Raw genomic sequence first — 23,227 nt, 5'->3', positions numbered from 1 at the left:
TCCTACTGGAATGAAGTAAAAACCTTATCTAATGAAGTAATAACGCATCTGAATGAAGTAATAAATTCACTTGAATAAATTGCATTTTTTAATGTGAATAAAGTAAAAACTCATGTCAATGAATTCGAACGAAGCATATGTTGAATCATTTCAAAACCTACTTGAAGCAAGTAAAAACATGTTGTAGTTTCAATGCATTACGTACAGAATGAAGTAATAAACCTATACAATGAAGTAAAATTGGCTTGTAATGAAGAGCGAAAAAAATTTACACAGCAACATATCTCATCAAAAAACTAGATCTTATGGCCCAGATTTGTTCTCTAGTTCGGTTTTTAAGAAGGGTTCGACATTGATTACAACTCTATGAATTAATATATACTACTAATAGTATTAAATTATTTAATTAAATCTCAGGGGAAATCGTGAACCATATTAAAAAATTGGTAAAAAAACGTGATTGGGCCTATCTCGAATGGTATAAACAAATATATTTAATCTTTTATATATTCAAAAAAATAATTATATTTAATTCAAAAAAATAATCTTTTATAAATTCCACTAAAATTGAGTCATCTTTTATTAATAACGAAACATCACTCAACATGCCTGACACGACTAACTAAACACACAATTTATAAAATAAGATTAACTATACCACTCGACATATGATATATATGGATTAAGGAGAGTGATCCATTACTAATTCATCATTTAATTGCTAACTACAATTAATTTAAAGTCATATGATTTTAGAAAACGTGTGGTCTACAATTTGCCACATGTAATTTTCGTTTTTATTAATTAAATCGAAAAAGATAAAAAAAAAAACTACAAATTAGAATTTTGGAAGAAAATGTCAATATAGTGTTTCGAAAATATTAACACAATGCTTTGAAAATGTCAACACAATTTAGGATTGACATCGTATATGCTTTATATTGACATATTATCTTAGTTGCATTGACATTAACCTGTGTACGAAAAATACGAAAATTCTAGATTTTTTTTTTCAAATTTTGACGTCGGAACATATGCATGTAGTATATCGTTGGAATCCTTATAAAATTTTCTTTAATTTGATATATGTTATATGAATTTAAAGTTTTGGGATTTCTTGTAAAAGTTAGTTATAACTAACTTGACATTAATACCCATATTGATATTTTTTGGAAGAGTAAAGGCCAAAACTGGTCCTAAACATATGACTATTTTATGATTTTGGTCATAAACTATATCTTTTTGATTTTTTGGTCCTGCACATTTCAAATCGGATCACAATTGGTCATGCGTCAATAGTTCCGTTAATTTTATAACAGTCAACATGTTTAGCCCAATTTTGACCAAATTAGACTTTTAATTTTATTTTTTTACTCCCTAATTAGACTAGGTCCCGGAGCTCCCGTCGGCGGAGCCAGAGGGCTCGTTTGCGATGGAGATGGAGCAGGAGACGTCGGCTTCGACAGAGCCGGGGCTGGAACCGAAGCCGGAGGGGAAGCAACCGGAGCCGGCGTAGGTGCAGCCGGTGGAGGAGGAGATGGCACCGGAGGCGGCGGCGAGGCGGGAACTACCGGCGGAGGCGCGGAGACTGGCGGTGGTGTTGAAACCGGAGGCGGCGTTGCTGCTGGAGGCGTCGGAGTGGTCACCGGAGGCGGACTAATTCTCTACAAAGTGCCGCAACAAGCGTATGGATGAGCCGCAGAAGCTTGTTGGAGGGAATTCGCGAAGGATGGTGTTTTATTGCAGGAGGCTTTTTGTCGTGCCATTAAAGCACGACAAATTAAAGCACCAGACTTTTAATTGAAAGCACCACCCAACACTACTACTCAAATTAGATTCTCTCTAAGAGAGAGAAGGTGAAAAGCTCGCCGGAGGTTGAAAATTGTAGGGTGCTTTGGGATTTGAGAGATGAGAGAGAGAGAGAGAGAGTGAAGATGAAGAGAAATAAAGAAGAAAGGGAGTGATCTCAAATTGGAGCTGTGCTCTATTTCCGCCACCTGCTGCTACTCCCGTCGCCGCTCCTACTCCAGTTAGCACTTAGCACACCACCGCCAGCGTCACCTCCGCCGGCAGTTTCTCCTCCCGCCTCGCCGCCACCTCCGGTGCCATCTCCTCCTCCACCGGCTGCACCTACGCCGGCTCCAGTTGCTTCCCCTCCGGCTTCGGTTCCAGCCCCGGCTCTGTCGAAGCCGACGTCTCCTGCTCCATCTCCATCGCAAACGAGCTCTCCGGCTCCGCCGACGGGAGCTCCGGGACCTAGTCTAATTAGGGAGTAAAAAAATTAAAATTAAAAGTCTAATTTTGTCAAAATTGAGCTAAACATGTTGACTGTTATAAAATTAACGGAACTATTGACGGAGGACCAATTATGATCCGATTTGAAATGTGCAGGACCAAAAAATCAAAAAGATAAAGTTTAGGACCAAAATCATAAAATGACCATATGTTCAGGACCAGATTTGGCCTTTACTCTTTTTGGAATTAATCCTATAACTTTATTGACGTTTTTTGTTGATCGTATTGACATTTCGTGGTTGATAATCTAGGCCTTTAATTTAAATATCTAATGACTATTATTAAATTATAGTTAGTAATTAAACATTGAGTTAGCAATATAACACTCTCCTATAAATTAATATATACTACTAATAGTATTAAATTATTTAATTAAATCTCAGGGGAATTCGTGAACCATATTAAAAGATAGGCCAAAAACGTGATTGGGCCTGGTCATCTTAAGCTATCTCGAATGGTATAAACAAATATATTTCATCTTAAGCACTCAAAATATTTTCGTATTTTCTTGTACTAGACCAAATTTATATAATGAAATGTGTTTGGGGATATGTTTTAACGTTTCAACCTGTATATCTTTTCAAACGAAATCAAAGTTGATGATTTCTTTAAATTAGATTTACTCCTATTATTGTGTTATTATTTGCCTTCTTGAATTAGTGATTTTTAGTGGAGATCAACTTCTCTTTTATTAATGCATGATTCTGCATCAATAATTTGTACAATCAATTCTTTTTTGTATATATAATTCGAGAAAAATACATATACATTCAACTTCTCGTGTATATTCCAGCGTGTATATTCCAGCCTGACATCCCAAACATTAATACATATACAATAAATTGAAAAATATCATATCTCAATCTGCAACCTTATTTAATCTCAATGGATGGAAGATCAAGCAGCCAAGGCTAAAAAGTATCGGAGACTAAAATTAAGATTGTTGATTGCTCGTATACCATAACTAGCGTAGCATTTAATTTAGCACTACAAGTATATACAGTACTTGTGTTATAATGAAGCAATATATAGAAATAGAAAATGATTCTCCCAAACTACCTTGCTTTTTTATGTTGTTTTTGATGTAACATTGGAAGAGTTATATTTTTTTATTTTATTTATTTCTTAGTTAATATAATTAGTAGATGGAAAAATATTAGGAGTAATTGTTTTTCCTTCTATCAAATTGGATTTTCCGTTTTTACTTATTTTCCTTTTGAGCTAAAAAGACTGATTTTGATTATTAATTTTATATTGAGTTTTTATACTCCGAAGTTCTCAATTTGTTGAGTTCTTTATCTATATTCTGCATCATTTGGTATCACAATCCAGGTTGATTATCAATGACTGAATGTAGACATGGCGACAGACGTGGCGATGCTCGTGGTGGCGGTCGTGGTGGGGGACGTGGAGATCTCCCAAACGAAGAGGCTGCACGACAGCGTGATCTGCGCGACATCGAGAACGATGATCTGAGACAACATGTTCGAGACCTCCAGCGCGACATCGAGAACGGTGATCTGCGACAACAGGTTCGATACCTATGGCGACGATTGGCGCGACTGGAGAAGCGTCGGGGAAAATATGAAATTTGGAGAAAAAAAAAATCTTGGACCAAATTTCAACCAAGTGAATCATTCGAAATCTAGTAAATAGTCCACATTAAACAGAAATACTTGAAACAAAAAAAAATTGCAGTTCAAGGGTTAAAAGTATAGAGGTAATGAAATGCACATTATTTTTTCAATATTTACACATGTTGCATCAGTAGAAACCATTTATGGGCTTCTTGGTATGATGGAATGGAATGAAGGAATGAAATGTGATTCCTACTTCCATTCTATTCATTTGCTTGGTGTGATGGAATGAACGAGTGAATGGATGAAAATGCAAGGGGAATCCAAGGAAATTGATATTTCATTTCTATCTTCATTCCATTCCACCCTCATTTCATTCCATCATACCAAGCATTAGAGATGGTGTAAAGTATTACGATCTCACCTCAACTTATAAATACTGATATCTTCTTCTATTTCAAATTTCAATATTAGTATAGCCCCAAGAATTTCCACCATACTGCCCCTACACCTCCCCATATCACTATATTGACAATCGCCATGATGAATCCCAACCTGAATACATCTGGTAGATCCATATATCCAGCTGCATGAATTTTAATGCGAAATTAGTAAGATAAGAGAAAGAAAGAGAAATAGTTAAAGCGTGTTAGTAGACACTGAAATCCACGTCATTAGTAGTAGTTAAAGCGTATTAGTAGAGAGTGAGACTCACGTCAAGTAGTAGTTATGTATGGTGTAAAAGTTTCTAAAATAAAGTTGACTAATTCAGATAATATGGACCAAAATGGCAAAAGTGAACTTTTTTTTTTTTTTTTTAGGGAAGAGTTGTAGTAGTGAAGACACAAATTACCTCCAAAATAAACAGCAGCCTGGCCGCTGCTGTAATGCGTCAAAGCGCCAAACAAGCTGGTGTTGTAAGCAAGCGCCAACACCGAGAGGCCGCCGGGCACCCCGGAGGCCAAGTGCATGCCAAGAAACGCGGCGTAGAGTGCCCCGACGTGGCCCGTCTGGCTGGCGAACATGTAGTGGATGGAGAAGTAGGCCAGCTGAAGAAGTACAAGCTCGAGCGGCCAGCTCAGCGACAGCGACACCAACGACATGGACACGTAGTTCGACAACCAGGTCACGATGCCGAGCGCACTCAGCTGCTCGGACATCCCCACCACAATCGCGAACCAAGCGAACGTGTCCCAAGCCGACTTCTCGCTCAAACAGTCGTCCCATTCCAGCACGCCCGTTAGCAGCAGGATTGATAGCCCAAGCATTGCAGCCACCACATTAGCAATGCCGATGGCGTCCCTGTAGATGATGATGATTGATCAGTGGCGGATCTAGACCAAATTTTTGCTGTCTTTAACATAAAGACTAGCAACGGTGGTGTGATTACGACTTACCCAAAAACCCAAAGGGAAACTGCGAGGAGCATCGTGACGATCATGATGAGTTCGTTCGTCGTGAGAGGTCCCATGAGGTGTAGTTTCTGCGCAGCGATGGCGGGGGCGTCTGGTGTTTCTTTGATTTCCGGTGGACAGAGGTTGTATAGAATCAACGGTGTCGATAGAAGCGAAACGAACGCAGGTAAACTAGCTGCTTCGAACCAAGACAGCCATGGATTCGAGATTGCAACACCGAGTTCCTCTGCTAGTTTCAGACATAGTAGGTTTTGAGCAGCTGCAGTGAGGAACAGAGCACTCGAGTTACCAGACGCCTGAAACTGCGTGTGGACTAGAAAGGAGCCGAGTTTCTTCATGGAAGGCTCTCCCGGGAAGCTTCCGGCTGAGAGGGATAGCGACTGGATGATGGGTAGGAAGACACCGCCTGCTCGGGCGGTGGTGCTTGGCATTGCTGGAGCAATCAAGGCCTCGCTCAGAGTCAGTCCATAGGAGAGGCCGAGGGTGCTCTTCCCCAGCCACTTGACGAAGTACATGGCAATGCGGTCGCCTAGGCCTGTCTTCACGAAGGCACGGGCGAAGAAGAAAGAGATGGTGATCAGCCAGATTACCTCGTTCGTGAAGGCGGAGAAGGCTGCGGGAAAGGGGAGGGTGTCGGTGAGGACAGCCGTGGTGAGGCCGAGGAAGGCCCACGCGCCGACGGGGAGGGGGCTGAGGACGAGGCCGGTGATGGTGGAGAGGAATATGGAGAGGAGCTGCCATGCTTGGGGGCTGAGATCAGAGGGCCTTGGGACGAGGAAGTAGAGAATGGCACCTACGGCGAGTGAGATTGTTAATGGGATCGGTTTGGCGCCTTGTTGAGGTGGAGGAGGGGATGGCGGCGGCAGTGGAGGTGGCGGTGGTGGTGGAGCAGGAGGTGCGGTTGAGGACGAGGAGAGGGGGGATGTGATGGATTTCTTCCGAGTTTTGTGGAGGAGGTGGGATCTTTTGTGGTTGTGGTGGAAGACATGGATAGAGTATATGTGGAAGCTAGGGGAGGTGGAGCCGGAAGAGCGACGGAAGCCGATGTGAGAGAGGGAGCGGCGGAAGGAGGCAGGCCGAGGAGAGAGAAGAGTGGCCTCCATTGTTGCTGCAACGAAAGGGAAACTCTACATCAATGGTGCAGTGTGTGGAAAACACACAGGCTCTGAAAGTGAAAGCAGAGGAACATGTGGACAATTTTTACATTTGTCTTCTTTTTGTTTGATATTTTTTCACAAGAGAAAACGTGTTTTTGTTATAATGAAACAAAATAGAGAAAAAGTAAAGGCGCCACACGATTATTACTGATATCACTGATTTGAATTTACAAGTAAAATTTTTAAAGGTCTTCCATCATAGTAACTAATAAAGTTTCGAATCAATTTACTCAAGGCATTGAGCACGTATCTTAAACAAGCAGAAACATGATGCTGTCGAAAGACTAATTCCGTCTTCGGCCAGTCTTTGTGCGCCTTTTGCCGTTGCCAGATGATGACGGGTTTGCTTCTACAGGCAAAACAGTCCCCCCTTTAAGGCTATCCGAGTCTCCCGTGCTTGCGACCATTTTCTGGGCTTCCAGGAAAACCTTTAGGTCTCTTATCTGCAGCATAACGGCTTAGTTTAGTTAGGCCCGAAAAATACGGATACAGTTGCACAATATGGTACAGTGAAACAGATACCTGTTCTTGCAGATCTACAATATGTTCATCCTTCGACTTGAGGCGTGATTTTTCCCTTCAGAAATTAAATTTTGAGATGAACATGTTAAAATGGTGAATGTCGAGCACTACATTTTGCATTCATGTATGTGGATATCATAGATGGAAATTTGTGCAAGTGAAGACTGAGGTTCAAGGACTAGGAGTCTAGGACACAGTCTGCCCGAAAAACGCAACAAGATGACCTCAAGGAGTTCATACTGCTTCAAGATATAAGCAATGAGAAGACATGCAGATGGAGAAACTCAGTTACCTTTCTTCAATTTCCTTATATGTATTCTGTAGCAATACTTGTTTCTTCATAAGCTCTTGATTCCTCTAAGGCAATGACAAAAAAGATGGCATCAGACAATTTCCAATTGAACTGAAAATAAGACTTGGTATGTAACGCGTAATTGATGGGAATGAAGTTTACAGTTGAAACAACTCTTTGTTCCTCTTCATATTTTTCCCATTTGTATTCGAGTTCAAGTGTTTTTGAAAATATGGCCTTGTCCACGGCTGTCTTTATTGAGCTCTCTTTTCCACTTTTCGCTTCAGCAAGCAATTTTTCATATTGCTGGTAGACAACATAAGGTAAAAATGGTAAGTATATCAAAAACATGCAACTTGATTCGCATCTCTAACTTCTTTTTTTAAGGGTTACTAGATACCTGTCTCTGCTCATCCAGCTGCATTGCAAGAAGATGGTTGTACTCGTCCAAAATCTATTGCCAAAGAAACAAAGAAATGACACAAGTCAACCTCTAAAAATCGAGACACTCTTTTGATATTCTAGTTGGCTCTACCTGACTAAATCACAAGGCAACTACTAACTAGGTCTTATAACTCGTACCAAATAACTAGAAGCTAAGGAAATCCCAACTTTTAAGCTTAGATCACATTCACGGCCACAAAAAAAATTGTACAACATCATTAAAATGGGCGAAAGTACCCCTTCAATTTTACTGCTGAAGAGGGCACCGGCCAATCCTTCATCTTCACTATATCCACATGTTCCGCATTCTTCAACTGAAGTGCACTGTGAATTTACGGCAACTGATTTGACACCAGCTTTTGAGTGATTCAACCGATGAACATATTTATCCCCAACATAATCCCAGATTTGTTGCTTTTCCAAGTCGAGAGAAAAATGGTGGTGCTTATCACTCCAATGCTCACTAGCATGACCTTGTTCGTATCTGTATAAACAAAACTACATAGTGAGATAATTTGACATCAATACATAAGAACAAGATCAATAAAACCACATAATTATATAGAGGTTCTGGGCCTTAAAATGAAGTATCTGAATCCCATAATAATTACCTTCCACATCCTAACAAACCACAGATCAAACAGATCCAAAGGTTCTCGAAAGTTCCACATATAGCACAGGCTGGCCTTTCATCTTGTTGTTGACAAAGTCGACATACCTGTGAGAGAAGACACAGAGAGCAAGCATATCCTGAGCTCTGGGAGAGAAGATATATTAAATCAAATGCAAAATAACTGGGAAAAAAAAGCAATATTGATGGGCATGACCATGACGGTTGACTGCATTTGAATTTAAATATCAATAATTTGTCCCGTATATCAGGGTTTGTCTCAATAGCTTCATGAAGGATTCGGCCTTTTCACTGCATAATGCATCTGGAACTATATATCATAAGAGGTGCTAACATCTTTTATTTTCCTATTTTTGATATTGAATGATACATAGGACCTAAAGAACTCATGAAATACAATTATTCAAACAGGTCTAAGTCTAATGCTCCTGAAGTGTAATGGCCATCAACTCAGGGCTAGAAACTGCCAGTAGATTGATCTGAACATTCTAAGCATGAAAGTCAATATACAGTACTCTTTCAAGATGCATAGTCGGATATGTGAACCATGTTCTTAATATGACTAAGTACATCTTACCAGGTGAGCAGAAAAAGTAACAAAAGGTACAATACTGAAATAGGTGAATAACTGACCGTGCAAGACAAGTATGTCCACTTCAAGACGCAAGAACAACGAAAAGAGTGGTCACACAACGTGCTCTGTATTCCACTAGTATCTGGGTCCAATCTCTCTAAAATTTTCATTAAAAAAGAATGCATCATCATGAGATTATGCTTAGATGCAAAATCACGTGCGCCTTCACAGGACAACACAAGCTAAAGACGAACAAATGCTCAGAGAAAACAACAAATTCAATCTTTCAGGCTAGCGGAGTGACTGACCAAGGCAAACAGGGCACGAGGGCAGTTCTGTATAATCCAGTGGAGGTATACTAGCAATCTCTGCAGAGTCTGTGTACTCGACAGATTGAGCAAAATATATATGGCAAACCTCAACCTGAAAGTATTACACCCCCAACAATTAGGAAGTGATGAATACATCAAGTGAACGAGCAACTATGGTTGTTAATACCTCGGTTGGCTTAAATCTTTTGCCATTATAACTACAATAGAACCCATCAGCTGACAACCGATCTTCTAATTTGATCAAAACACTGTACCTATCCTCCATAGCATCATTTCTAGCAGAAACAAAATTATGATCACACAACAAAACAAATTACCAAATCCATTGATAAACCAGATAATCAAACAACACATCAACTAGCAGATATTGGAGAGAAATTCCTTACCTTAAAAAGAGGATTTCTTTGAAGTGAGGGACCTCTTTTCCGCAGAAGAGGAGGAAATCATCTACGGACATATAATTGGGGACGGCAACTACAAATACGAGGGTGGTACGGGCGCTTACATTAGCGATGGTGATGGGCGGGGCGGAGCCGGATGGCAGCTGGCGGAAGAGGTGGGGGACGCCCATCAGTTGAGCAGGCCTCAGATCATCGTTCCGGTGGGCGGCGGAAATGAAGGTGGTGTGGAGCGGTTGAGGGAAATCGACGGTGTGGATTTTCAGGTTAAACATTTTCTTCCAATTCTCTCTGGTTCAGAAACTATAGAAAGGTTTTGGTGAAAGATTGAATGAGAAATTAGGGTTCTATAAAATCTTGGGGGACTTTGGGGATTGGTGGCTTTTTTTGGAGATTCCGATGACAATTGACAAATGATCAGTTGCTGACAAGTTTGCTCAGACAAAATAGAGGTGAAATGAGTCGGTGGAACGTGGATCTCTTTAGGATTTAGGATCTCTTTACCATTTTATGCTAATTATGAATTGGGACTCAAAATAAAAAAATATGACTCTTATTCATGGACAAAGGGTAAAATTACTAATTTTGAATAATTATAGTAATGGCTAAATTAATAATATTAAAATAGTTATATATATCAAATTATTAATTTAATCTTATTTCAAATTGAATATTAAATTTGTATATTGCATCATTTAAAAATTTATTTTATTAAATTTTTCTAATTTTATGATACGTGGCAAAGTGTATACTCTCATAAACATGTACTGCATTACCAATTATTTTTCAAAATGAATAATATTTTAATAAAAAATTGGTTAAATTCTAGTTGATTCCACAGAGTCTGAACAGAAAAATATCAAACTATGAAAATTCAATTTTTATCTACCGTCCTATGTGTCGAATATTTGTGGTCTATTTTGATTTGAGACTTTGTATTTAATAGTTTGGGCTGGTCCCAATTAATTAAATGCAGCAGCCCAATGTTTGGGTATGGGAAGCCCAAGTTGGCTTGACCCATTACTTACCTAGACCTCACCGATTGCTGCCACGTGGAGCTCTCACCCGGATCCTGAATTGAGGTCGTTGATCTTGAGCTGTGTCTGTTAAGTGAGAGGCCGACCTCTCACTTACCTCATTCATTCTAGACTCTTCTCTCTCTCACTCCAGAACTCTCTCTTCTCTTTCTCACTCTAGAACTCTCTCTGCTCTCTCTCTCTTCATTCTCTCTCTTTATTTCTCAGGCGGTTTTCGCCGATGAACTCCTCAGATCTTTGGTTACCACAGATCAATCCTTGTTTTAGTGGGTTTCATCGGTTTATATCTTGAGTTTGGAGACTTTCTCGGTTTCCATCAAAGTGCTTGGTTGATCCTCACCTAGGGTTTGAATATGGTGAAAATTTGACTTTGAAGAAGTGAGAACTTGTGAGGATCTTGTGAGTTTCTGGTGATTGTGAGTTGTTCTGGCGATTTGGTGGCAGTTGGTGCAGCTAGGGTCTCAGACCTAATATTCAAAGGTTTCTAATCTTGTGACTTGTGGTAGAAGCGTGTGGCCGTGTGGGGAGGTCTTTGGCCTAGTGTAGTGTTACTGTTGTGACCTGAGCCATATTCCTACTGTTCTTGCTTAGTTGTTTTGTCTGTTGCTATTACTTAGATCCGGAAGGAACTTGTATTGTTATACTATAACTACTCCATTGAGTGTGCAGGGTTCTAAATCGGAGTAAGCTTGGAGTAGATATTAGGCTTCAGTCTGTGATAGAGCTTAGATTAGAACGAATACTTGTAATAGTTAGTTAGTATTGTAGTTTCTTGTAATATTGTATTGTTTGCTTTGTAATTGACTTGTAACTCTGAGATTAGCCACCCCAGACCAATTTCAATAAAAGAGGTCCCAGTAATTAGTGAATCCCGAGTGATCTGATCCTTACACTATGTATGTACAAAACGACGTACTTGGTGATACTTAAAACAATGTTGCTTAATCCGATTTTTTTTTATTATATTTCCATTTTCTATTTTATTATTTTAATTAAATAAAGAAAACATGCATTAGATTCCTACACTGACGTTATTGATAATTAATGAATATTATATTTCCATTTTCTATTTTATTATTTTAATTAAATAAAGAAAACATGCATTAGATTCCTACATTGACCTTATTGATAATTAATGAAGACCTTATATATGGTTTGTAATCATAATAGCTTTTTCTTATCTATATAGTTTTCTTTTTGTTTTGTTTTATACTCTATGGTTTGTAATCATAGATAGCTTTTTCATATCTATATAGTTTTCTTTTTGTTGTGTTTTATAGTACTACCTTTCTTTTTTTTGCCATTTTATTTCTTATTATTCTCCCCTAAAAGATATGTAAAACAAGATAAGAAATACGGGCTTCATGTCAAGATATGCAGAGATATGATTTTTTTCCGTTGTTGTTTGATAGAAAAGAAATTATCTAAATTTGTATTGTGTATTAAATAACATGGCTTAACTTGACAAATTGGTGAGATACATAAATAAGGTTAATGTTATAATTTTGATAAGATTAGATAGGGCCCTGATCTTATATTGGGCTTTGAGTTAAGTTTAACTATGATATCAAACAATTAGAAATGTCCATATATAATTCTATATCTTGGTATTACTAACTTATCAAACGTGCCCTAATTGTATAGAAAAACCCTTTCATCGTGGGCTTTGTTCAGAGTCCACAATTTCCTTCCCGAACCTAACAAACTCAAATGAATTACTATAAAACAACTAAATCTATTGGCCTAATGCAACATAAACTTGAATGCGTTTGGACATGACACTCTACGCATTATTAAGTTCGTAGATAACATCAATTGGGCAAATGTAACATAATATTGAATAAATTTAAATGTTGTTGGAGATGACACCTTAGTCTAACAAACCATGATTAAGTTGGGCAAATGCAAACATGAAATTGAATAAACTTAAAAGCTATTTGGACATGACACTTCAGTATAACAAAAGTTGGAAGATACAAGAATTGGGTAAATGTAACATAAAATTGAATAAACTTAAATGTATTCGGGCATGACACTTTAACCTAATAAACATTATGAAGTGGGAAGATACATCGATTTGACTGATGTGGAAAATGAAATGATTTTCTATGTTTATAAAGAAATTATTTCGTAGAAAATGCCTCGTGGCATTGGCAATGCCACATTTGAATTTAGGTGGAATAATTCATTCTCTAGCTTGGTAGTAGGTAGGAATGGATGAGGACCAAGCCATGGATATGGAAGATTACAGATATTGTGTATATTTATAATAAGTTGACATTTCTTAAATAACTATATAAAAATATAAAGTGCGTGAATCATAAACGCTTCCATCCAATTAGCACAAAAATTATTCAAATTCTAGTCAATTCCACGCTTTATAAATCTAAAATAAAATCACAAAAGATAAAACTTTTATAATTATATCACTCTTCTAATATTTTTTATGAATTACGCGTTGACATGATAATCGATTTAAAATTAATAAATCATCGATAGGTAAAATAACATCTAATTAAGTTTAAAATAACGTTTGATCCACATATTTTAAACATTAATATGTTAATAAATAACTTACTTATTTAAAAAAATTTATTATGATTTATTTTTATTTGGCAAAATTAGACTATCTTCTTCCTTAATTTATTTAGCAATCGGTAAATTTATATGGCAATTTGTAGGTATAAAATCTGAGTCCATTGACAATCTCATCCCTTCACTCTCCCCACATCACTCCCACCTAATTTTCCATCTCAGGGAGAAAACATGCAAGCAAAAGCAATGGCTCTGACACACGCCGCCGCCGCCGCACCGGGGCTGCCGAATTCCTTCCTCCGCCCGAGCCCCAGCCTCAAACACCCATCTCCCACCAAACCCTCCTCTCTCACCGAACCCAGATCAAGAACCATCTCCGCCGTCCTATCCTCCAAAAAGCCGCCGCCCACCGCCGCCCCGCCTTCGAAAAGCTGGAGTCTTGACAGCTGGAAATCCAAGAAGGCCCACCAAATCCCGGAGTATCCCGATAAAACCACCCTCGAATCAGTCCTCAAGACTCTCGAATCCTTCCCTCCGATCGTTTTCGCCGGAGAGGCCCGCAGCCTCGAGGAGCGGTTGGGGCAGGCGGCGCTCGGAAACGCCTTCCTTTTGCAGGGCGGCGATTGTGCTGAGAGTTTTAAGGAATTTAGTGCTAATAATATTAGGGATACCTTTAGAGTGCTGCTGCAGATGGGTGTTGTGCTTATGTTTGGTGGTCAGATGCCTATTATTAAGGTATTTCAATTCCCCCTTTTTTTTCTGGAATTTTGAAGTACTGTTATTTTACAAATTAAATTGAAATTTGTGAATGGATGTTCCACTCTGTGTTTCTCCAGAACCTTAGTTAAATATGAGTAAACATCATTAGTTTGTGATTCTTGTTGCAATGGGTTCTTTTGAAATGCAGCCAGTGATAACTGATATGGCATTTGTATTAGTATTGATGATAAAAAAGTAATCTTTTAGTTGATGTTTGAATTGGTTTTAGCTGATAAGATGAAAATCATAAGAGACTTAATTACTCATGTTACCTCAATTTATTACGGATGTGCTTGTGAGTAGCGAAATCAGTGTGTTATCTCCTTCTGAAGTGGTAAGAACAAGGAGAATGTTTACACCCATATGCTCGTTACTCGATAAATATACCAACTTCAATGTCCTTGGTTGGTTGTTATCTAAATACTGTAGTATCTATTTGCTTATCCATGAGTTGGCTCTTTCTATGATTCGTTTGCCATCATGATATGGAGATTTAGCGAATGAATTTGATATATCGGAATTCCTCTGCAGGTCGGAAGAATGGCAGGGCAATTTGCTAAGCCAAGATCTGATCCATTTGAGGAGAAGGATGGTGTGAAGCTGCCAAGTTACCGTGGTGATAATGTCAACGGTGATGCTTTTACTGAGAAATCAAGAATTCCAGATCCCGAGAGAATGATAAAAGCTTACACCCAATCTGTGGCGACACTCAACCTGCTCAGAGCATTCGCAACTGGAGGGTACGCTGCCATGCAGAGAGTCACCCAGTGGAACCTTGATTTCACCGAACACAGTGAGCAGGGTGATAGGTATTCACTCTACTAGTTTCCTTTATTCTGGACTTTTTCACTCTGCTGTTTTGGTCTTGTTTTCTGAGTATGACAGTTTCATTATTGCTATTTTTAAAAGGTATCGTGAGCTGGCTAATCGGGTTGATGAGGCTCTTGGTTTCATGGCATCCTGTGGTCTTACTGCTGACCACGCTCTGATGACCACTACGGAGTTCTGGACATCACATGAGTGCTTGCTTTTACCTTACGAACAAGCACTTACAAGAGAGGACTCGACATCCGGTCTGTATTACGACTGCTCTGCCCACATGATTTGGGTCGGGGAAAGAACAAGGCAGTTAGATGGTGCCCATGTCGAGTTCTTAAGAGGAGTTGCCAACCCTCTTGGAATCAAGGTGTGCTGCTTTATATTTCACGTGATTCTCTTAGGGAGCGTTTACTTTTTGTGATAGATTGATAAAACTTAAGATTGAGTGTTTGGCAAATAGAGTGGTCAAACAAGCTCAAAATTGATCAATCTATCAAATAAACAATGAATAAGCTTGGATCATTTTTATCAATCCATCCTAACACGCAAAGTAAATGCCGCCTTAGTATTCCTCTGAACTTTTGTTGATCATGATGGTGCAGGTTAGTGATAAGATGGATCCTAATGAACTAGTGAAACTCATTGATATCCTGAATCCTGACAATAAACCTGGAAGAATCACGGTGATCGCCAGAATGGGGGCTGAGAACATGAGAGTGAAACTCCCGTATCTGATTAGGGCTGTTCGCAGAGCAAGTCAAATTGTCACTTGGGTCAGCGACCCTATGCATGGAAACACAATCAAAGCTCCTTGTGGACTCAAGACCCGCTCCTTTGATGCTATCAGGGTACATTCGTTACCTTCTCTTTTTCATCCTTCTTGCATTCCCTTAGGCCTTGAAGTTGCTTCAGTAAGTTTTATAGCACTATTTTTGTAACGTCCCGAGCCTAGGCTATGAAGTAACACAACAGAATGGACTCTGGTAGGAACTAACATCTGTGTTTGCCTTCCATAAACCTAAGTTTCTAGGAGATCCATTGTACATATAATATATATATATATATATAGCCATTTTGATTGCCTAGTTGCATTTGAACTTGTATTCATATGGTACCCCTTTTCACTAATATCTAGGTGGGAAGGCAAGGCTTCAATAGTAACTCCAACCAATTACGAGAAACAATATTTTACTACTTTATGTATCGTGTTACTATTTGTACAGTATTTATTATAAGAAAGTCTGTCATTGATATCATGGAACTATGTTCTGAAGTTCTTTACAGTTTATACTTGATATGTTGAACTGATTGAGAGGGGATTGTTGGCAGGCTGAGGTGAGAGCATTCTTCGACGTACATGATCAAGAAGGAAGCCATCCAGGAGGCGTGCATTTGGAGATGACTGGACAAAATGTTACAGAGTGTGTTGGAGGGTCTCGAACGATCACCTACAATGATTTGAGCTCACGCTATCACACCCACTGTGACCCGAGGCTCAATGCTTCCCAGTCACTCGAGCTTGCCTTCATCATCGCAGAGCGACTTAGAAAGAGACGAATCGGATCTCAGCGGTTTCCATCTCTCAGGGTGTAAGAGTTATGGCATTGCTTGTGTGAAATCTTGAAATGTTAATGTTGCTCAAAAGTTGTGTTACTCTGCAACTATGGTGTTTTATAGTCATTCCGTCATGTTTATCGCGAATTGTTCGTATATGTATATGTTCTCGTATATTGGGCCGCGGTTAAGAGTTTGCTTCTATGCGTTTGTGTAGCAAGAGTGTAACAGATATTTCAGACAAACACTCAAGAGGGTGTTCATTGTTGTAGAAATAATCGTCTCTGTTTCTGGTAAAAAGTTGTCTGAATCCATACCTTGTTATATTCATTTACGGCGTTTATTTAAATCAAAGTGTAGTTATACAGAGTAATTATTAGTGGCCCATTAATCTTGGCCCAATACTTAAGCCCAATCCCCGAAACCCATTACCCCTTGTTGGGCTGATTGTTTCTTTGTCTTCTCTTCTCAGTTTCCTGTGATAATGTGCGAGTGCGAAGCTCTTAGTGGTTCAGCCTTCTTGGCTGTTTGACCACGAATATTAGCGGTTCAAATCATTTTATCGAGAGGGGTTCTCTAGATCGATAAAATATTTATTTTCCGAACAAATATGATACGCATGAATACAAGTTATGTCTTAGAATGAAAACAATTCTGAATCTGCTTTGATTAGGACAAGGAAGCTATAAGTGAGGCACCTATGAATCTCATGGAGAGTTCGATCCTGGCTCAGGATGAACGCTGGCGGCATGCTTAATACATGCAAGTCGGACAGGAAAAGGTGTTTTCAATGGCAGACGGGTGTAACTGACCGGTTGGTTCATCGAAACCAAAGCCGACAGTCAAGGGGTTAAGCCAGTGCTACTCCTTTCCTTTGGTATACCTTACCTATACCATCTGTAAAAGTTTGCATCACGAAAGATCTGTGGTTGTATGACTTTTAGCCTTCACTTCGTTTACTTTTATCCCGTAATCGTTTGTGATAAGTTGTTTTACAAATATTTTTTCTAGTTATCAACTTTGTAGCTTTTTTCCGTCATATTTTGATCTGTCGTGAGGGTTGATCTCCTAACATTTATTCGTTTTAAAAAAATCTCGGCCAGTGAATCCTGCTGATCTGATCCTTGCAAGTGACAAAATGTCTCAATCGTGATCTACATATATGACTAAGTCACAAAGATTATTAAATGAAAAACCCAATATTTGGGGTTATAAATTGCGATGATGAATTTATTAGCAATCAACATCCATTGCCAGCCAGCAATTGCATGCATATAAACCAACTTGATGTTTTTGTAGTCGACCTTCGAGTTTTACTTAGATTCGATGTATATTGTTCTGTTTCGCTGTCTGAGCGTGTACACGATGACGATGCAGTTAGTGGACTCAAATTTAGTTCTAAATAAATAGTGTAAAATGATTTATATACGTTGTTTGTACGAGGATGATAAAATTAGTGGGCTCAAATTTATTAATTAAAGTCTCAAATTTAAAAAGCATGTGGGATTCTCGTGACAAAACAAGTTGCATGCAGAAAGGATAAGAATATGAATAGTAATTTAGCTACAAGTCCCATGTTTATAGTCTACCAATTTTTTAAAAAAATACTATAGCTCATGCTTCTCTGGATTGTTACTTTTATCATATATGCCAATGCCATTATGCCACTACAAAACAAACACAAATAGCGATCTTAGCTTAATCAAGTGGATTAATTATTGATTCACTTTACATTATTTTTACGATCAAGTGGATTGATTCACTTCTGCATAGCAATTAGCATTAACAATGAAATAGTACTCTTTACAAAAATTATAACTTTAATTAATTTAAATTATTCATATGATATTGATTATTCTTGAAATGATATAATCTCAACTACTTTCACCAATTGAATGTGGATTTTTTTATTGATGGAATTGAAATGCTTCATCCCTTCTTTCATAGTTGGAAAACTTCTTTTCGGTAGTGCGATTTAAAATGGATGTTTAGTGTGCTAAGTGGGTATATAATAGATAAGTAAGAGAAAGAAAAAAATAGATAGAATAAAGTTATAGAAGCGTATAAAGTAGAAAGAATAAAGTAAAACAGAGAATAAAGTGAGAAATACAAAATAAGTTAATTATCATATATGAAAATGACTCAACTATAAAAAAAAATTCTGAAATAACAAAATGACTGAACTATAAAGGAACGGAAGGAATATATTGTTATATAACATTTACTATAATTTTTCATAAAAACAATATGGGATTGAAGATTTTAGTTGCATGTGAAGTTTGAAAGACTACCACAGAATTTTGACTTTTTGAGTATCATCTCATTTTAGAACTTGAAAAAACACCTTTTCTTTGTATGCTAATTTTATCTACAACTTGGGACTATTAGAAACTAGAGAAAGGCAACATATTTGACTTTCTGAAAAACAAATAGTAATAAATTTTAATTGTGGTATGATAATGATATAAAAGTAATTATTTTTATTATGTTATGATTTTTATTGTACAAATATAAAATTAAAATGATGACCATATTAGCGCGTTCTAACATTAGGGAATCCTCAATGTGTATAAATTACGGAGTCTAAATTTGCAATATCACAACCAACGGCGGATCCAGGATATAAAACTCGTGGGATCGGACATAGTGAAAAATATATTACTATATATTTATTTAAATAATTATTATTTTAAAAAGTAAAAATATCTAAATGGAGTAATATTTTGAAAAAAAAACACATTAAAATTTAAGTAATACTATTATTTTTCATTATACACTTTAGTTGATTCTTACTAATATCCATATCACAAATTTATGTGCGTTCGGATTGTTTGTATTCTAAAGTATTTTTAAATTTGTGATACGTCATGTAATTTACAAACACTATCGTGTTGATTAATTTTTTTGCCAAAGTATATAGTACTTATATGCAAATACAGAAAACCAATCCCAATAAAATAGAGGAGGGATGACTTAAATTGTACTCCTTTCATCTCCTTTCATCCCACAAGAATATACACTCTTTTTTTTTTAGTCCGTCCCACCAGAATATATACTTTTTAATTTTGGAAAATCTCTTCTCTCTAATAAGTTTAGACGCATTCTCCACTAACAATACTTTAGTTATTTTTTCTCTCTACATCTCTTACCAATTTTACATTTAAACTCGTGTTAGTCTCCAATTAAAGTGCATATTATTTGGGGACGGAGTAAGTAATAAAAAACTATTATGTAATAAAATTTGTATTCAATACTTATATTGTATTTTTTGATGAAAATTGATAAAAATTAAAGTACTATGTACATAAATAATGAATATATTTATTCAGCTGTGATGATTTTCATAAAATATAATTCAATTCAAAAAATTAACTTAATTTGTGGAAGCCCAAATCCCCACATCTTTGTCCAAATCTCAAAAATGAAGACCGAATGAATCTCAAAATACAACGCATCTTCTTCCCCAAACTTCTCGTTCTGCAAAATTCTCACTTCTCCTCTTTCTTTCTTCCAAATTTCTTATCGAAATCTTATCAATTTTTTATCTACAATAATGATGTATATGTATATCTCTTCTCATTTTTGTTTCTCTAATTTTTAGTTTCATTGTCTTATCTGCTTCGGTTATGTGGAGAAGGCTACCATGGGGTCGGAGGCAGGGTTTTTGAGAGTCGGCACGCTGAGTAGTGGTATTTTCCGATGGTATTCATGGACTCACGGTGGGGTCGGCCGACCCCGCCCGACCTCACCTGGATCCGCCGATGATCACAACAAAAAGAACCGACAACAAAATACACATTTTGCTTCATTTTTTAGCAATACAAACCAAAAATGCTTATTTTTAGTAAGTTTATCCGGCAATATTCCAAATTTCTATAAATGGATATGCATAAATTAGGTTTCAGCCTTGGATCCATGCATGTATCTTCACTAAGGCAGATAAGTTTAGAAAAATTAGATTATCAACTTATTTCAGGATCATTTCATAGATTGAGATCGAATACTATATTTATACCGTCGCAAAATATCTGCTGTTTTCATTTTTGTTTGTTCACTAAAATTAATTTATTTCTATTTAAGATATAATCTAATAAATTTACTCCAAAAAATTAATTCTTTTATCTATATTTCTTTATTTTATTAATTTTGAATTAAATAAATACCCTTCTCTGTACATAGACTATGTAAATTAATGGAGTAATTAAATTCAGCAATGATTTTATAATGCAAATATTTGTTATTCGTCCTTTAAAGTCGATAAGATCGAATCTCTGCTATGCGGCTTTACTCCCCACTCTAGATTAATTTATCGATATTCAATTAAATTAATAAACCCCAAAATTACATTCCGCAGAATTATACCCTTTTTATACTTTTAAACCAAAAGCAAAAGCCCTCATCTAAATCATCTGATTTAGCACATTACTTTTCAAATTATTAATTATTATAGTATTTCCCTATTGCAAATCCCCACACATTTATCACATGACACAAAAAAAAAGAGATATACAAACAAGTAAAAAACCAACCCAACACAACACAAGCGCCGCATATTTACACACGTACACTTGCCCGCACCGGATCCCACCCCACCAACCCAACAAAATCACACAAGCGTCGCACACTGCGACGTCTTCGGGTCCCACATCGCCGGCAGCAGATACTTCCTCCCGTTCACCCCCTGCGCATTATAGCTCGCACCCGTGCTCTTATCCAATAATACGCTGCCAGGGTAACCCGGATACGCGCCCGACCCGAACACTCCCGTGCACGCGCTCACCGCCTCCAGAGGCGCCGCCGCCGATCCCTGAAAATACCCGTTGTTGAACGGATTCGTCACCGTTCCGGCGAGCACCGTCGCCAGATTGATCACCATGCCGTCGACGCCGACGTCGCCGTTCGGCGCGACGAGCGGCGGCGCCTGGGGGCCGTACGCCGGCTGGTGGAACGGCCACGCGCAGTAGCCCGGGCAGAAGGCGGCGGAGTTCCCCACCCACGCGTAGGCGAAGCGCGCCGCGCCGCGCGTGGCGCCGTGGCTGCCGCAGCGGCTGCGGCAGAAGCCGTCGACGGAGACGTCCGCCGCGGTCAGCACGACGTTGACCGTGCGCGGCGCGTGGCCGCCCTTCGCGGCGAGGTAGACGAGGTGCGAGTTTTTCAGGGATTTTCCGAGGGAGTAGGCCTCGTCGAGGAACTGCTTTCCGACGACCAGAGTCGACGCGCCGGTGCTGTACTTCTCCGTCGTCTTCCACCAGGCGGCGACGGAGGGCTTCGCCGGGGCGGCGGAGTTGAGGGATTGGATGAAATCGACGACGATTGAGCGCTGAGCAGGGGTGAATTTGCCGTACCAGATGAGGTTGACGGTGACGGAGCCTTTGAGGAGGGCGCCGTTGTGGTATTTGAGAATCAGCGGTTGCTCCTTCACCAGCGCCGCCGTGGAGAGGGTGGCGAAGAGGAGGAAGAGCGGGAGAGCGACAGTGGCAAAATGGTAATTTGAGGCCATGTTTTGGTAATTGGAATTGGATTGAGATGAAATTTGGTTTGATAATTGGAGTGCGAGTTTCAGCGGTATTTATATGAGATGGGAAAGAGGGAGACAGCTGTGAGGGAGGGAGTGTCAACATCAGCTTAGCCACGTGTGGAGATGCCATTGGCGCGGGGCCCACCTTTGCCAGGCTGTTACATTCCAACGTATGACGTGGATTTATTTTTGAATTTAAAAACTAAATGTCCATGTAAATCTGTTAAAAAGTTGGTGATATCTTGGAAATGGAAATTTTACTTGTTAAAATTGAATGACGTTTATTGCTCCAATTAACTCTATAATAATAAATCTTATTCGATAATAGTACATGTAAATCAACACTTCTTGAAGCCGTGTTTGTTGTTGTTCATTTTAAAATATTTAATTTTTGCAGTGGAATAGATAATTAAGTGATCCATATCAAAATTAATTTATATCTACATAACTTTAATAACTTCACACGGCTATGCTATATAAATATTTCATTAAATATGAGGTGTATGAAAAGAAATAGTGAGGATGGCGATAGTTAAGTCGATGCAGCTGACGTTGACTTGCGACTATGTATATGTTGGCCGGATTTGACCAAAACACGCAATGTTCTACTCTTAATTAATGGACTAATTAATGTCCTTAGTTAAACCTCCGATTATTATTTCTGGAGGTACAAAATAAATAATCATGCTTTCTGAGTTTGGCTCATATTATCATGATCCATCTCCTAAATTATGCCACAAGACAATTATTATAATTCTCTTTATTTAACATACCTTTTCACAAACCATATACTTAAATTTTGTGACAATTTTAATGAATTCTCAATGTTCGCAGAAAAATTGTAGTGGAGTATAATTTTTACCCCTTTAATGCTTTGTCTATGTATATATAATTTGTTTGCACCATCTATCCATGTATATATAAGGTACATAAATTAGAATTATTATAGCTACTCCATTCATTTCCTTGATCTAATTAATAGGTTTGTGTTAAAATGACAACCCCTCTTAAAATGATAACGTGACAACACTTATACAGCAATATTATAAACGCTACACAGCAATATCCAACACGTTAGACAGCAATCTCTAACGTGTTGGATATTGTTGTTCAAGAAAAATTGTTGTTTAAAGGCCAGCAGATTGCTTGCCCGTCTTTTTTGGGGGTTTTTTTTTTTTTTTGCCACGTGGCAGCTTATTATTCGTCCACGTGTACAAATGATTGGCTAGGAATGGTGGTATGGTGTTATTTTAAGGGGTGGTGACACCCTAACATGCCCCCTAATTAATATTATCATATTTAGCCTTAATTATTAATTTAAGGCGCTGTTTCATTTCAATGTTACCCTAAGCATATACTCCAATATGT

The 23,227-nt window shown here is 38.2% G+C and overlaps 5 protein-coding genes across 5 annotated transcripts; 1 reads left to right on the top strand and 4 right to left on the bottom strand.

Annotated features, from left to right (window-relative positions):
• Positions 1-1,984: 1,984 nt before the first annotated feature.
• Positions 1,985-3,779, bottom strand: LOC125209205 (glycine-rich cell wall structural protein 1.0-like). The gene is made up of 2 exons (XM_048108810.1): positions 3,667-3,779; positions 1,985-2,261 (listed from the first exon to the last, which is right to left on the bottom strand). Exons 1-2 carry the CDS (start codon positions 3,777-3,779, stop codon positions 1,985-1,987), a joined length of 390 nt encoding a protein of 129 aa, XP_047964767.1.
• A 192-nt stretch (positions 3,780-3,971) lies between these two features.
• On the bottom strand, positions 3,972-6,413 carry LOC125213253 (dicarboxylate transporter 2.1, chloroplastic-like). The gene is made up of 3 exons (XM_048113691.1): positions 5,270-6,413; positions 4,726-5,174; positions 3,972-4,458 (listed from the first exon to the last, which is right to left on the bottom strand). The coding sequence occupies exons 1-3, from the start codon at positions 6,388-6,390 to the stop codon at positions 4,343-4,345; spliced, it is 1,686 nt and encodes a 561-aa protein (XP_047969648.1). The 5' UTR covers positions 6,391-6,413; the 3' UTR covers positions 3,972-4,342.
• A 145-nt stretch (positions 6,414-6,558) lies between these two features.
• Positions 6,559-10,068, bottom strand: LOC125213254 (BRAP2 RING ZnF UBP domain-containing protein 1). The gene is made up of 11 exons (XM_048113692.1): positions 9,626-10,068; positions 9,406-9,514; positions 9,216-9,330; positions 8,967-9,064; positions 8,314-8,420; positions 7,940-8,186; positions 7,659-7,712; positions 7,421-7,564; positions 7,259-7,323; positions 6,967-7,021; positions 6,559-6,887 (listed from the first exon to the last, which is right to left on the bottom strand). Exons 1-11 carry the CDS (start codon positions 9,910-9,912, stop codon positions 6,729-6,731), a joined length of 1,440 nt encoding a protein of 479 aa, XP_047969649.1. The 5' UTR covers positions 9,913-10,068; the 3' UTR covers positions 6,559-6,728.
• A 3,309-nt stretch (positions 10,069-13,377) lies between these two features.
• On the top strand, positions 13,378-16,671 carry LOC125213183 (phospho-2-dehydro-3-deoxyheptonate aldolase 2, chloroplastic-like). Its single transcript, XM_048113578.1, has 5 exons — positions 13,378-13,944; positions 14,500-14,777; positions 14,878-15,154; positions 15,390-15,635; positions 16,117-16,671. The coding sequence occupies exons 1-5, from the start codon at positions 13,441-13,443 to the stop codon at positions 16,378-16,380; spliced, it is 1,569 nt and encodes a 522-aa protein (XP_047969535.1). The 5' UTR covers positions 13,378-13,440; the 3' UTR covers positions 16,381-16,671.
• A 4,096-nt stretch (positions 16,672-20,767) lies between these two features.
• Positions 20,768-21,878, bottom strand: LOC125214786 (protein EXORDIUM-like 2). Its single transcript, XM_048115941.1, has one exon. It carries the CDS (start codon positions 21,839-21,841, stop codon positions 20,948-20,950), a length of 894 nt encoding a protein of 297 aa, XP_047971898.1. The 5' UTR covers positions 21,842-21,878; the 3' UTR covers positions 20,768-20,947.
• Positions 21,879-23,227: the final 1,349 nt, after the last annotated feature.

This window comes from Salvia hispanica, chromosome 3 (assembly GCF_023119035.1).
Source record: "Salvia hispanica cultivar TCC Black 2014 chromosome 3, UniMelb_Shisp_WGS_1.0, whole genome shotgun sequence".
NCBI classification, from domain to species: domain Eukaryota; kingdom Viridiplantae; phylum Streptophyta; class Magnoliopsida; order Lamiales; family Lamiaceae; genus Salvia; species Salvia hispanica.
Note: the sequence above shows the minus strand (reverse complement) of the source record. Positions and strands in the feature narration are given on the sequence as shown.